Source organism: Equus przewalskii, chromosome 1 (genome assembly GCF_037783145.1).
Source record: "Equus przewalskii isolate Varuska chromosome 1, EquPr2, whole genome shotgun sequence".
NCBI lineage: Eukaryota > Metazoa > Chordata > Mammalia > Perissodactyla > Equidae > Equus > Equus przewalskii.
Window position 1 is genome coordinate 122,399,577 of NC_091831.1, and position 15,952 is coordinate 122,415,528.

General features: G+C 34.4%; 1 protein-coding gene across 12 annotated transcripts in view; it reads right to left on the reverse strand.

The window, feature by feature from the left end:
• The window catches only part of LRRC49 (leucine rich repeat containing 49), a 137,454-nt gene that overhangs the window by 10,640 nt on the left and 110,862 nt on the right, over positions 1-15,952 (reverse strand). For all 12 annotated transcript variants that reach the window (XM_070621837.1, XM_070621854.1, XM_070621826.1 and 9 more), the window contains one exon: positions 6,497-6,650. In XM_070621837.1, the coding sequence (XP_070477938.1) occupies positions 6,497-6,650 (154 nt within the window). The remainder of the gene's footprint in view (positions 1-6,496; positions 6,651-15,952) is intronic.

Genomic DNA, 15,952 nt, shown 5'->3' on the forward strand with positions numbered 1-15,952 from the left:
ACAGAATACAAATTAAAATAAACTTTTCTTAATTGTTATAATGCAATTTTTGTGCTTTAAAATTTCCTGCTACAGTTTCTTCCATTACTTCTTTATAAACATGTTGATACAGAAATGTATCTGCTATAATAACCCTTAATTTAGTAACTGTTTGAAAGCATTTTTACTTCTTCATTTATTCTTTCCTCCAAGCCAATTACTCTACATCTCAGTGCATATGCTCTGAGACTCCTCAGGTGTCTGCCAGGACAACTCTGCCTGTCCGGAATGACTGTTAAGGAGTACGTTAGACATACCTCCTGCCCTAACCCGTCAAGGAGTTGCTGCTCTGTGAATAATGCTTTGTCCATTCTCGAAGGCTTTCATACATTTACCTTTTTTCTATTCCACAATATCCCTGTGGAGTTCATAAAACAAGTATTTTCAAGTTAATCCTGATGAAATGGACTCTATATAATATTGTTTATATTGTTTCATTGAACTAAAATTTTTTGTGTTGTCATGAAGATGGTTTGGAAAAAAAGTAGGTCAAAGGTGGGATCTGTGATAGAGCAATTTTAACTGTAATGGTACTGGTATTGGGATTTAATCCATATCTCTATTTTACAAATGGGAAACTAAAGCCAATAGAGGTTGAGAGACTTTCTCAGGATTAGACATCAACTACTAATACTCATGTAGAGAAAAGTCTAATCTAGTTCCTGAAGAACTTGCAGTCTAGTTAGAGGTGGCCTACACATATGAAAAGCTAACTAAAAAAATTAAACAGTAGATAAGTACTGAATGAAATATTTAGACAGCAAATATAATCAGTGTTCAGAGAAGAGAGAACCCTTGCACTGGGGTGGTCAAGAAGACTTCCGGAAGCAGAATGACAGACTGTGGAAGAGCCCAAGGCCAGGAATGAGGAGGTCTGAGCTCCAGAGGCAGCTCAGTCAGTGCCTCACCGCATGATCCTGAGCAGTTCCCCTGAGTTTCCAGTTTTCCTCATATGTCTAAGAACAGGATTAGATTTTTTTTAAGTCCTTTTCAGCTCTCTGATTCTACATCCATCTTAAATGTTTTTTAGAGTGAGTCAGGAAAATGGATAGACAATTACCAAGCAACAGAATTCTACATGTCGTGTATAATTACACATGTCATACATATAATGAAAGGGCCTGCTTACCCTGATTTGTGAGGAACTCACTTCAACTAATTCCCTCAACGACTCAGGACATCCGGAAGAGAGAGATCGAGCACTTGGTGCTGCAGTGATTTAAATGTTTTTCAAGAAGTGGGGAGCATAGTATAAGGGGGAGAATGCTGGGCTGAGTCAGGACACAGTGATGAATAGGGCAAGGTCTTTCAGGTAATAAGGGGTGGAATGCAAATCCAACTCTCCTAATGGCCTAGTGTTCTTTCCAAAATATGATGTGGCTTCAGATTCTTCTTTTCTCTTTGATATTTCTCAAACCAGGAGTCAACATTCCCTGTCTTTACTTCTTCATTGCTCATTTACTGCTCAAACCACTTTAATCAAGACTCTGCTTATATGACTCCACTGAAACTAATTCCGTTAAAAAAAAAAAACCCAAAAACCAATGACTTTGATTGTCAAATTTATCAAAATTTTTTTCTTTTTAGTTTGTGTCCTTGGGGTGTTAGAAAGTCATAGCCTACTCAACCATGGTCATAAAAGTTTTCACCTATTTTTTAAATGAGAGCTTTAAAGTTTTTCATACTTGGGTTTTTATTTGATCTGGAAATAATTTTTGTTGTATGGTGTGAAGTAGGGGTTCAGTATGTATTTCTGATGTGATATTCCATTCCCTCAGCACCATTTAGTCTGTCTGCACTAGTCCACAATATCTGCTTTCTGTGTAAAGTTTCCCCATATCCATGGGATACTTCTGGCTCTCTATTTTGTCCATGGGTCTATCTGTCTATTTGTGTACTACTGTAATTATTATGCTTTGTAATAACACTTGATATCTGGAAAGGCAAGTTCTATCACTTTCACTCTTGTGTATTTTAGGTCCTTTGCTCTATCAGATAACTTTTAGGATCAACCGGTAAAGTTCCACAAATAACACTGTGCAAATTTTGATTAGAACAGCCTTATCTTTATGGATGGATTTAGGAAGAATTGACATCTTTACCATGTAGAAAGTTTCTGTCCATGAACATAAACTATTTTTCAGTTCCTCTTTAATGTCTTTCAATAAAATTCTGAATTTTATTGAAACCTCCATAAAGGGCTTATACATATTTTATTATTCATTCCTGCAGTGTTTGTTGTTATGGTAAATGGTATATTATTTAAAAATTATTTTTGAATAGGTAATACAACCTATATTTAATTGCTGACTCCTTTTCCTACTGATTTCTAAAAGCTCTTTATAATTTAGGGAGATTAGATGCAAACTGTTTCTTTCAATTTGTCATTTGTCTTTGCTTATTTTATTCTCCTGGAGGTCTTTTTCATCCCAATACTACACGTTAACTTTCCATGGTTTCTTACAGAATTTTAATGCTTTCATTATGAACTTCAAAAATCTCTGACCCATTTAGAATTTATGCTGGTATAACAGATATAATGTCTGAATCCAGCTTTTTTCCTCAGTTCCCTAATTATTCCCAAATCATTTAATGGATAGCTCACCTGAGTGGTTTGAGATTATTCTTTATAACAAATTCTCTTTTGTATTTGGATGTATACTTGACTTTTCCGTTCTATTCCATTAGACTATCTCCTCATGATCATCCTGTTTTAATTGATAAGATTTTATAATATGCCTTAATATCTAGTAGTGCTAGTCTTCGCTTCATGGTTCCCTTTTTCAGAGTTTTTACGGCTATTTATGTTTATTTTCCCACATGTACTGTAGGATCGACTTGTTTAAAAAAACTTCAATGGAAAATTTTTGGTATTTTTATTGGGATCATATTAAATTTTTAAATAAACTTAAGGAAAACTGACCTATTTTGCTTTAGATCCTTCTTATCCAAAACATGGTAGATTTTTCTATTTGTATAAATCTTTTGTGTGCTTCATTAATGTTTTAAAGGTTACTTCATATATCTTGCATATTAATTAGCTTAGTACTAAGTATTTTATCTTTTTTGTGTTGCTACTGTGAGTTGAATCTTTTCTTCCGTTATGTTTTCTTTTTGGTTGCTATCTATATATGGAAGCCGTTGGTTTCTGCTCCATTACTGAATTTTCTTATGGCTTTTTACAGTTTCTCAATTAATTCTCTTGGGATTCATAGGTATTCAACAATGCTATCTGTAAATAGTGTAAATAGTAAGTTTAACCCCTTCTTTGCAAGTTACCACTGATTTCTTTCTCTTGTCTAATTGTATTGCCTGTATTGATAAATAATAATGGTGATATTGGACACCCTTGTCTTGGTACTGACTTCACAGATGCATTAGTGCTCTCTTGCTATGCAACAAACTACTTCAAACTTGGCAGCTTAAAACAACACACATCTATTATCTCACAGTTTCCATGCACCAGGAGTCCACGCGTGGCTCAGCTGGAAGCTCTGCTCAGGACTTCACAAGGCTGCAGGCAAGGTGTTGGCTAGGCTACGTTCTTTCCTGAAGCTTGGGGGGGGGTCTTCTTCTAGGCTCAGGTGTTGTTGGCAGAATTCATTTCCTTGCAGTTATAGGATTGGAGTACACTTTTCTTCCTGGCTGTCAGCAGGGGGCTACTCTGTAGAAGCTTCTTTTGGTTCTTTGCCATGTGACCCTCTCAGAATATGGTGGCTTCCTTCTTTAAGGCCAGTAGGAGAATCTCTCAGGGAAATGTTGAATCTTTTTTTAAAAGACTTTCCTGATTAGGTCAGGCTTACCCAGGATAACCTTTTCATTAACTCAAAGTCAACTGATTACGGATCTTAATTGTATCCACAAAATCTCTTCTACCTTTGCCACATTTCATTGGTTAGAAGCAAGTCACAGGTTTTACTTGCACTTAGGGGAGGGGATTATACAACAGTGTGGATGACAGGGAATGAGAATCATGGAGGTCATCTTAATCAGAATTCTGCCTACCACTAATGCTAATGTTTCTAGAGTTTCCTCATCACGCATCATGTTTACTATCCAATTTCTGTTTACCCTACTTAGTGAGTTAAAAAAATTTTAGAATGAGCATTGAATTGTGTGAAATGCCTTTTCAACGTCTATAGGAATAATCACAATTTTGCACCTTAGATTTATTAATTTACTAATTTGAATCTTCCTTGCATTCTTAGAATAAACCACCCTTGACTGTAATGTTTGTTACTCATTCAATGTTCTGCTGTATTCTGCTTGATAACAGTTTTAAAAGATTTTTGCATCATCAATATTCTTAGGTATCTGGTCTGGCTTTTCTTTTTCTGTGCAATCCTGGCAGGTTTTGGAATCAGTGTTATGCTGTCCGTCCTGAAAAAATGTAAAAGTTTTCCTTCTTTTTCAATACACTTGAACAATTTAAAAATCATTGGAATTGTCTGTTCCTTAAAGAGTTGGTAGATTTCTCTATGGAACTCTTCCTATTTTGCATGAAGCTCTTGGACATTTTTCTAAATGTCTCTTGTAGAAATTGTATTAATTTTTGACTCACAGAACCAACTGCTTTAGGAAGAGGACTCATACTCCTGTCAGGTTGGCTTTCCTTTTCCTCTTTTGGCAACTTCAGGAATCCCCGATTAGCCAAAGATGACGTTCAATCTCTTTCACACAGCCCTCTTACTACCTTCCAGTCTCTTCTTTTAACACCATCCACCTCAGTCTCAGTACTTCAACAACACTGAACTGCGTATAGTTCCTGGGCCTCTCCTTATCTGTTTTATACTGCCACACCCTTTATTCACACTGTGCTATTTTCCAGAATTGCCCTTTGTCATATAGTTATGTTATCCTTTAAGACTTACATCAGAAAGCTTCTTCTCTAGAAAGCCTCCCTTGACCTGAGTTAGCTATCCCTCCTCTACTCTCGATATACTGACTTATAATTATCCCTGTGCGTGTCTATCTCCTCCATCAGAATGTGAGATCCATAAGGATGAGGACAGTGACTTCTTATAGCCCAAGTATCTGTGTGATAGGTACTTAATACATGATTTTTGAATGAGAGGAAGTATGAACGTAGAGAAGATTAAGATGAGACAGAGAATTAGCTGACAAAGTATTTGAAGAGTTTTCATAAGAAAGAGACTTGTCCTCTTTTCTATATAAAGTGGTACTAGAGTCATTAAATGAAAGTTATTAGCTTAATATGTAAGAATCTTTTCACAGTTGGAGTTATTCAGTGATATAAAGGTACCTCACGAAGCAGTGGCCTTTCTTGTCCTAGAAGAATTTAAAGCAGAGTCTGAACATCTTTTAGGATGCTATAAAAAATATTGTTGCATTGAGTTTTCAAGTGATTTTCAAGCTGTAATCCTTAGAGCCCTATGGGTTCCAAAGAGATGCTTCAGGATTAAGGGTGAAGTGAGGGGAAAGGACAAGAAGAGAAGATCCAGTCAGATGAAGCTCTGAACCCTCTACTTTGCCTCTACAACATCAGCAGCTCTGCTCTTTTGCTTTGTTTTGACATACTGGATTTTCACGCTACAATATGGTTTGAATAAAGAGCCCCACCATTGTTAAAAACATTTGAAAACCACTTGCCTGGCCATTTCACTTCTATATATATATATATATAAAACCTGTGTGGTTTATATAAATATACATGAGTTAAAAAATATATAAATAACTCACAGTGCCTTGCACATAAGTCACAGATGCTCAATCAATGCTGCCTGCTCTGTCTTGCTCATTTGCCCTTCAGTCTCCTCAAAGTCTCTTATAGAATCTTAGCATTCTTTTAATAATTAGATGACCTGTTTCTTCAGCTTCCTTATGAGCTCCATCAAGGCAGGCAGTGCATGCTTTTCTTCTTTGTAGCTCCCGCAGCACCCTAACATTGTATTCCCCCAATAAACCTCTGAACACATAAAGAAATAAAGAATTGATTCCAGCTTTTCTGACTAAGTAGCTACAGTAGAAACAGAACAGATCAAAATTATATTACCTGATTAAGAATACAGAACTTAATGGTGTAGGAGGAATGAAAGAAGTGAATTAAAACATCAAGGACTCAGGCAAAGAGAACAGAAATGGGGGTTCTGTTGCGTCCTCTGCCAGGCTAGCATGGGTTAGTTAAGCCCTCTCAGCAAGCCTATAACCCTTTTCTTAATTCAGGGAGCTCAGGACCCTTAGGCCTACTTTGGTCTAGATTTTTGGTACAGATGTCTTTTGAACATTTTTTTCTGCTAAAATAAAGACATTGGAACTATGAGCTCTACTTCTTCCTAAAGCCTTCGTGCCCACTGCCCTCAGCTTTGTACATAAGGCTGGCTAACATTCCAGAACAAGTTTATCTTAACTGATTAAGGGAGAATCGTACAACTGCCAAGTCCCAAGCCACATGGGATATATGCAGGCACTGGGTTCCAAAGATCAATGGTAGCTTTACCTCTAACTTTTCATTATAAAAGTCTCTTGTGGTATAATTAAGTGTAGCACGATTTGTGTTTTCTCCTACAAGTCTTTTGCTATCATTATTTTCTTCACTGACAACACCAGGTTTTTTCCCTTTGGTTTCTAGCAGATACCGGAACTGCTTCTTCCTGCAGAAAGACAGTAAAGAGATTTAGAGAGTTTCTTATCAGATTTATTAAAATATGTCTATTTTTGTTGACTTTATAGGGGAGCATATGCTCTTTTCAATATTTGTTTACGAGTTTGAGTTTATCATTTTTTGAGTCAGTTCAATATCTCAATCTTTCTACTAATGAAGCTATTCAACCCAAATTCTTTTGTTTCATAACTACCAATCATCAACGTAAATCTCTCAAGCATTTTTAAAGTGAAAAAATTCTACCTTAAAAAAAAATCAACATAAAAATTAAATAATCACAGAGCACAAAACAACTCTATTAAAGATGTAGTTGGCCAAACTTTCAAAATCTTCATATCTCATAAATCATACAAATAGTTCATAATTCCATTATGCAGCTCAGTAGTATTACTCATAGGTAGAAAATGGGATGGGATACTGGTTTAAGTATAGGCAAAAACAAAACAAACAAAAACCCAAATACCTCCAACTGTTAGCATATCAGGGCAAGATCCCAGTAGGAGATAAGCAATGAAAAAGGAAGCCTCATTTGATGATGAAGAACATAAGTAGTGCTCCTTGCATCCCTTACAGACCCTTCAGCCTCGAATTGCAGAGGACTGCAACTCATCCTCCAGGAAGGTCGCATTCTGGCTTCCACCACTAGGGTGTCTCTACATGAAGTGATGTGACTACTTTACCGTGAACTGTGAACTGAAGACTGGGAGCAGAAGAGGAATATATCTTTTAAAATATCTTCCTTTTCCCAATTTAAAAGTATAACACAATCGTTTTAGAAATTTTAAGTACAAATTTTGAAAAGCATGAATAGATAAAAATCATTGATAAAGTATACCTCATAAATCTATATAAATCTATAACACTGTTTACATTTGATATATTTCTTTCCAGACTTTTTCTATGAATTTTTGTAAAAAGCTGAGATTAGAAAATTAATAATTTTAATGAATAAATAAAACTCAATTGTGATGTAGATCACAATTTACCTAATCGATCTTTTTGATTGGATCTTTAAGTAGTATAATTTTTTCACTTTTATAAAGAAAGAAATAACATATAGATCTTACCTGCACTTATTTTCTGTATTGATTTTTTAATTACAAAAGCAATGTACACATATATTTTATATTACTTTTATTAGCCTTTTCAAATAATCACCTTTTCATTAATTCTGTTTATAATGTCATTATTTCTTTAACTTTCTTCAGGATATTTTGCTGTTCTTTTTCTAACTTTAGATAAATGTTTAGCTCATTATTTGCAGCCTCTATTCTTTCCTAATATACCTATTTCAAGGCTAAAATGTTTCCATTTAGCACCACTATAACTTGATCCTATGAGTTTTGAAATGTGCTATTTTTACATTTCAGTTCAAGGTAGTTTCAAATTTCCATTATGAAATTGTCTTTAACCTGTGGGTTATTTAGAAATGTTTCTTAATTTTCCTGGCTAACATTTTGTAATTGAATTAAAGCTTTTAATTGCATTTTGAACAGAGAACATGGGCCAAGTAAATCTTTTGGAATCTGTTGATGTTTGCTTTATGGATAGTATCTGGTCAATGTTTATAAATATTCCGTGTAGACTTGAAAAGGATGTACATTCTACAGTTGTTGGGGGTAATGTTCTCTAAATATTCATTATGTCAAATTTGTTAATCATATTGTTTAAATATTTTATATCTTTTCTTCTATTAATCACTCAGAGGTATATTGAAACTTCCCACTGTAATCGTGGATTTGTAGTGCTGTCAATTTTTGCCTTATAAGTTTTTAAGGCTATGCTAATAGGTGCATACCAATTAAATTAGCAAATTTATTTTTATATTTCTGGCAAACTGAACCTATTACCATTTCGAAATGATCCTCTTTATTTCTAGTATTGCTTTTAATCTTAGTCTATTTAGTCCTACAGTTTTTATTTTGATTAGTATTGATGTTGTCTTTTTCCATATTGTAACCTTATATTTTAGATGTGTCTCTTGTAACAAATATAGTTGAACTTCATTTCTTTTAACTTTTTATTGAGATTATGATAGTTTACAACTTTGTGAAATTTCACTTGTACATTATTGTTTGTCAGTCATGTTATAGGTGCACCACTTCACCCTTTGTGTCTACCTCATCCCCCCTTTCCCCTGGTAACCACTAATCTGTTCTCTTTGTCTACATGTTTAACTTCCACATATGAGTGGAATCATACAGAAACTGTCTTTCTCTATCTGGCTTATTTCACTTAACATAATACTCTCAAGGTCCATCCATGTTGTCATGAATGGGATGATTTTATCCTTTTTCTATGGAGGAGTAGTATTCCATTGTATATATACCATATCTTCTTTATCCAATCATCAGTTGATGGGCATTTAGGTTGCTTCCACGTCTTGGCTATTGTAAATAATGCTGCAGTGATCATAGGGGTGCATGGGACTTTTGGAATTGCTGATTTCAAGTTCTTTGGGTAGACACCCAGTAGTGGGATGGCTGGATCATATGGTATTTCTATTTTGAATTTTTTGAGGAATCTCCATACTGTTTTCCATAGTGGCTGCACCAGTTTGCATTCCCACCAGCAGTGTATGATATGAACGTCATTTTCTTATTCAGTCTGACAATCTTTGGCTTTTAACCAGAACAATTAGAACATTTACATTTTATCATTGAGGTAGATTGATTATATTGATGGTCATAATTAATGGCTCCCTTGACTCCATGTCCCTGACAATGTGATTTTGAAGTTAGGTAACGTCTACTTCCAAGTCCCTTAAATATTACCCTGCGACTTGCTTTGACTAACAATGTGGGAAATGATGGTGTATCAGTTCTTACCCTAGTTCTCAAGAGGCCTTGCATGTTTCTGCTCTCTCTTCAAATCTTGCCTCTGCCATGAAAACAAGCCCAGGCAGATTTCTGGAGTATAAGAGACCATGTGGAGCAGAGACAAGTTGTGTCTTCCTAGACCAGCTTATAGCCGGCAAACCCCCAAACAAGTGAGAGAGTCCAGGTCAGATCAGCAGAGCAGCCTACCCAACCCACAGGCGACTGCAGATACATGAGGGCCCCAGATGAGGGAAGAAGAACCACCCAGCTGATCTGTAGACTCAGGAGGGAAAAGACTTCTTGTTTGAAGCCACTGAGTTTTGGTACAAACATAATTGCTGATATAGCAGTATCTAGCTTAAATCTGACATTTTATTTTCATTCTATTTGATCCACATGTTCTATGTTTCTTCTTCTCTTTGTCTTCTCCCTATCCTCTCCCTAACCCTCCCCACTGCTCCCACTTACTAGCTTGAACGCTATATACTCTATTATTCTTTGGTTACCGCAGACATTACAGCATGCATTCTTAACTTACTAACATCTAAACTCAATTACTGTATCTCCATCCCAGACAATACGAGGACCTAGATTACCATGTCTCCATTCACCCCTTCCCAACCCCAACCCCCTACTGTTGGAGTGTATTCTAATTCTATATTTTTAAATCCCACAGCACATTATTAATGTTACTTTATACAGTCAATGTTTATTAAGATTTAGTCCACAAATTTATCCCACTTTCCTTGCTCTTTAGCTCTTCTTGCATGTCAGACTTTCTGGGATCACTTTCCCTCCGCCATAATTACAGGCTTTATAATTTCTTTTAGTGCAGGAATACTATGGGAAATCTCTTAGGCTTTGTTTTTATTATTTTGTTTTAAAATGTTTTATTTCAACTTCATTCTTAAAAGATATTTTTGCTCTGTATAGAATTCTAGGTTGGCAATTGATTTCCTTCATTATATTGAATATATCATTCATTGTCCTGTCTTCTGGCTCCCCATACTGCTGTTATAAGGTCAATTGTTGATGTGCACTCTTTTGAAGATAACCTCTCTTTTCCTGGTTGTTCAAAAATTTTTCACTTATAGCTGGTATTCTATAGATTCACTGTAATGTGAGTAGGTATGTATTTCTTTTTATTTATCAAATTTGGAATTGATTGACCTTAATGTGTAGATTAGTGTATTTCACCAGTTCTGAAAAATTCTTCGCCGTTATCTCTTTAAATATTGTCTCTATCCCATGCTCTCTATTGTGTCTTTTTGGAACTCCAATCAAGTTTCTAACTTACTCCAGCTCCAAAATTTCTTAATTGTTTTTCTATATGTTCTTCTTTTCTCTTTGTGCTGCACTCTACAAAATTTTCTCTAGACTATCTCCCAGTTTATTGATTCTCTTTTCAACTGTGTCTAATTGGCTATTAAATTTCTTAATTAAGTTTTAATTTTGCTTATTATATTTTTCATCTATAGAACTTCCTTTGGTTTCCTTTCAGATCTGCTGGATCACTTTTTTAAATGTCCTGTTTTCTCCAGATATTTTCAACTTTGTCTTTTATACCATGAAATATACTAGGCATAGTCATTTTATAATCTATGTGTGATAATGCCAAAATCCAAAATATTCATAGGTCCGTTTCTATAGTCTATCTTTTTGCTTCTAGTTCATACATATGGTGCCTTATTTTTCTGTGTGATGGTTTTGTTTTGTTTTGTTTCTTCATTGTGTGCTGGTCATTGTCCTTAAAACTTATCCATGGGATTCTCTGAGATAGGATGAAAGCAACCTCCTCCAGAGAGGAGCTGCATTTTTTTTCCCCAGGTATCTAGAGATAGTACTGTCTAAACTTTGATATTATTTTAAACTATCCAAATATTATGAATTCAGGCTGCAAATCTATATGAAAACTGGTTTTTGGTTACAACTTCTTAGAGACCACTTTACCCCTTTTCTGCTCATATGAAGGCAACACTCCCTAGAAAATCCTGAGAGTGGGGAGAAAGGGTAGATTTATTTCTGACACACTCTTACTCTTATTGTGTAGCCATAGGTGATCTAGCTTAACCTTGGGAAGATCTCAATTTATATTCGCCACTTTAGATGGTGTCTTGGGCTTTGATTCCTATCCTTCCTTCTTTACAGCTGGCAAACCAAAATTTACGTTTCCTTGAAATGCCTTCAGGTCAAACACAGTCTCTGTGCCCACCTTACTTCTCAATGTTCTAATTTTCCCATAGATCTTGGCGTAGTAATTATGTTATACCTTGTCAGCTCTTCGACATGTTTATACAGTTTTTATTTTATCTGGCATTTTTAGTTGTTTTTAATGCCAGCAATGGTCAAAACAATCTAACTCACTGTTTTCAGAAAAAGAAGTCCAATACATTCTCAATGAAAAGTTTCAAATTGTACAGACACACAGAGTAAAACTTGAAGACTGCTCTTCAACTACACCACCACCACTCCTAACATCCACACCCTTCCGAGCGTTCATCCTTTCAGCCCCCTTTCTATGCCTCTATATTTATATGCAAACATATTTATTCTGTTGCTTTTAATAATAACATTGGGTCATAAAATAAATATTGTTTTATGCTTTATTTTATTCAGTTAACTATCTGTCTCTGGGTCATTTCATGGCAGAACAGGAGATCTATCTCAATTTTTTTTCTTCTTTTTTTACAGTCATATAATGACTGTAATGTAGACAGTGTCATATAGATACTACATCCATTGTGTATAAGTATCACGATTAATTTAGCTTTTTCTATTAACAGGCATTTATTTCTTTCCAAAGTTAGGCTACTGCAAACAATAAAGCAATGGCAGCCTTGTATATAAATCTTTTGTGCCTATGTGTGAGTATTTCAATAGGGTACATTCCTAGTATTAGAACCTCTGGGTTCAAAAATATGATAGATATTGCCAAACCACCTCCCTGCAAAAGTCTCCATCAAGTTTACTGCTACCAACTGTGTAGAGAGTATGTTGCCCTGAATACTAATAAATCCCTGATATTGTTGTTTTTAAAAATTTTAAGTCAATCTCATTGGCAAAAATGGCATATCATTATTTTAACTTAATTTGTATTTCTCTGATTACAAGTGAGTTCGATCTTTTCTTATCTAATCAGGCCATTCTTATGAACTCTCTACTCATATGCTACCCCTTTTTTCCTTCTATTGTGTTGACTGTCTTTTTCTTACTAAATTTGTAGAACTTCTTTAAAAATTTGTTAAATATGGGGGCTGGCCCCACGGCTGAGTGGTGAAGTTCGTGCACTCTGCTTCAGCAGGCAGCCCGGGGTTTCACCAATTCGAATCCTGGACACGGATATGGCACTGCTCATCAAGCCATGCTGAGGCGGCATCCCACATGCCACAACTAGACAGACCCACAACTAAAAGTACACAACTATATACTGGGGGGCTTTGGGGAAAAAAAGGAAAAATAAAATCTTAAAAAAAAAAAGACAAAAATTTGTTAAATATGTTGCAAATATATTCTCCTTGTCTGCTCATGTCTTTTGACTTTATGATGTCTTTTATTACATAAAACTTCAAAATTTTTGTGAACTAAATGTTTCAAACCTTATGAAAGTATTACAAAGCACAGCAGAATATTTTCATAAACATGGGATGATGAATACCTTCCTAAAATACAAAATTCATCTTATTTAGGTTCCTGAGAAATGACATTGGGATTTTTGATTGGGAACTTAATAAATTTGGTATTTAATTTGAATAAACTGGCATCTTTCCAACATGAAGTCTTAGAACTCATTAATAACGTATATCTCTATTTTATAGATATCTTTTTTATTTCCAATTTCACTGTTCACTTCATAGTTACTTTGTGTCAGGTGGATTTCCTGGTATTTTATAGTTTTTATTGCCTCTGTAAATGGGATACTTTTTCTAATACTATTTTTAATAGTTTACCATTGGCATGAGGAAATGTTAATTATTTTTGTGTGTTGATGTAGCATCTGGCTTCCCTGTTGTACGTTCTGGTTAATTCTAAAAGTTTAAAAGTTGAGCTCTTGGATTTTTCTTAGAAAATTGTCTATATAAAGAGTCAGTTTTTCTTTTACTGGTCAACTGTTCTTTTTTCAATTTCTTCTTTAAAAGGTGTGCTATCTTTATGAATTTCTTTCCTCCCTTTTCTTTTACTTTACTTTGGTATTTTCCTTGAATTGAATTGTTTCTTGAATTGAAAGTCTGACTCACTAATTTCTAATCTTTCTGGTTTTCTAATAAGTACATTAAAGATATATAATTTCCTCTCAGTACAGTTTTAGCCACATCTCACAGGTTTTGTCACATAGTGCTCTTGTTGTCAAATTCATTTATATGTGATTTATGACTTTAATTTCTTCTTTGACCCAAAAGAGTTAAAGTATTTTTTAAAATCCTTTAAAAAAAAAAGGATTACAATAATAATTATGAAAGAAGAACAAAAAGGGGCTGGCCTGGTGGCACAGTGGTTAAGTTTGCATGCTCCACTTTGGTGGCCTAGAGTTTGTGGGTTCAAATCCTGGGCGTGGACCTACACATTGCTTGTAAAGCCACGCTTGTAAAGCTATGGTAGCATCCCATATACAAAACAGAGGAAGATTGGCAGGTATGCTAGCTCAGGGACAACCTTTCTCAAGCAAAAAGAGGAAGATTGGCAACAGATGTTAGCTCAGGGTCAATCTTCCTCACATACACACACAAAAGTACAAAAACCAAAAAGCTTTGAGCAGTGCACGCAGACATACAGTGAAAAGCAGGCTTCTACATGCTTTGGAAACTTAGTGTCTTCAGCTCAACTCCTAGAGGCAATCATTGAAAAAAAATTAAATATTTTTAAATTACACAAGGATATCTGACATAAATGCCCTATTTCTCACAAATTGCAACATACTATACAACTGTTCTATATCTTGTACTTTTATTTTCTAAGACATTTTAAAGATTGTTTCATAATGGAATCTCTAATTATTTTTAGAGCTGCAAGTAATTAGTTCTCTATTAATGGACATTTAGTGAGTTTTCTTATTTTTGTTATTATAAACACTGGCTGCAATGGAATCTTTGGACACATATATTTATGCTCATGTAAAAAACTATCTGTAGAATATTCCTTTAAGGGAAATGACTAAGTCAAAGGGCATATACATTTAAAATTTTTTAGGTATTACTAAATTGCTGTGAAAAGGTTGCATCAACTTTCATTACCACCAACAATGCCTACGAATCCTGTTTCATCATGCTGTGTGTCATCAAACTCTTAGTCTTTCCTCACAAAGTTATCTCACTGTCTTAAAATTTTCACATCTATAACTTGGACTGAGGTCAAACATCTTGTTTTAAGTTTAAAGGCACATGTATTTTTTTTCCTGGGAACTTGCTTCTCCTGTTTTTTGGACTTTCCAATTACAACTGGATATGTTTTTGGCTCATTATTTTCTAATTTTATGATATTATGATTAGAGAAAGTGATTTGCATAAGTATGCTTTTTGGGATACATGGAAATTTTCTTTCAGCTTAATATATGTTCAATTTTTGCAAACATTTCATAGGTGTTTGAACAGAATATATATATATTTTTCTGAATTGGGAATAAGGTCCTAGGAAAAAAATTCTAAATACATTTATTTAATAAAGTGTGTTAACTGTGTTACTCAAATCCTCCATATTCTTTTTTATTTTGATTTATTTGATCTAATGATCAAATAGATTAATATCTACCACAATAACTGTGAATTTGTCAATGTATACTTGTTTTGTTGATATATTTAGAAGCTATGATCCTGGTTATATTGTTTCATAATTATTATCTTTTTTGGATGACTGTAGTGTTTGCTGTCATCAATTCTATTATCACTAATATTAACATTCCCATATCTGTTTGTTGTTGTTTCTATTTGCCAATTATATATTTTCCATCCCTTTATTTTCAACCTCTACATATTGCTTTCTTTAGGGGTCTCTCAAACACAACTTGTAACTCAATTTTTAACCCAATCTGAGAGCTACTATTTATTAATAGGAGAATTTCATTCATTAATATTTATTGTGATAACTGACCTGTTTACTTTTCTTTTTTCTTCCCTTCCTGCTTTTTGTTGGTCAGTGTTTTTGCCTTTTAGTGGTTTAGAAATTGTACATCTCATCTTTTATTCTAATGGTAGCCCTTAAAATTTTAATACACATAGTTAAACATGTATTTTTTCATAATTTCTGGTATTAATTAATACCTATTATCTCTCCCAAACAGAGAAAGGAACTAAGCAAACTTTAACTTCTTTTCTCTTAGGATTTTCTGGAATTTTAATTCTAAGGTTATGAACATTTTTTTACATTATGCATTAATATTTTTTAGACAACTCTATTTTTCACTGATTTCTTTCCACAGCATCATTTCTTGAATTCATTGCTTCCTACTTCTTGCATTCCTGTTCCTTTTGTAGCAGTACCT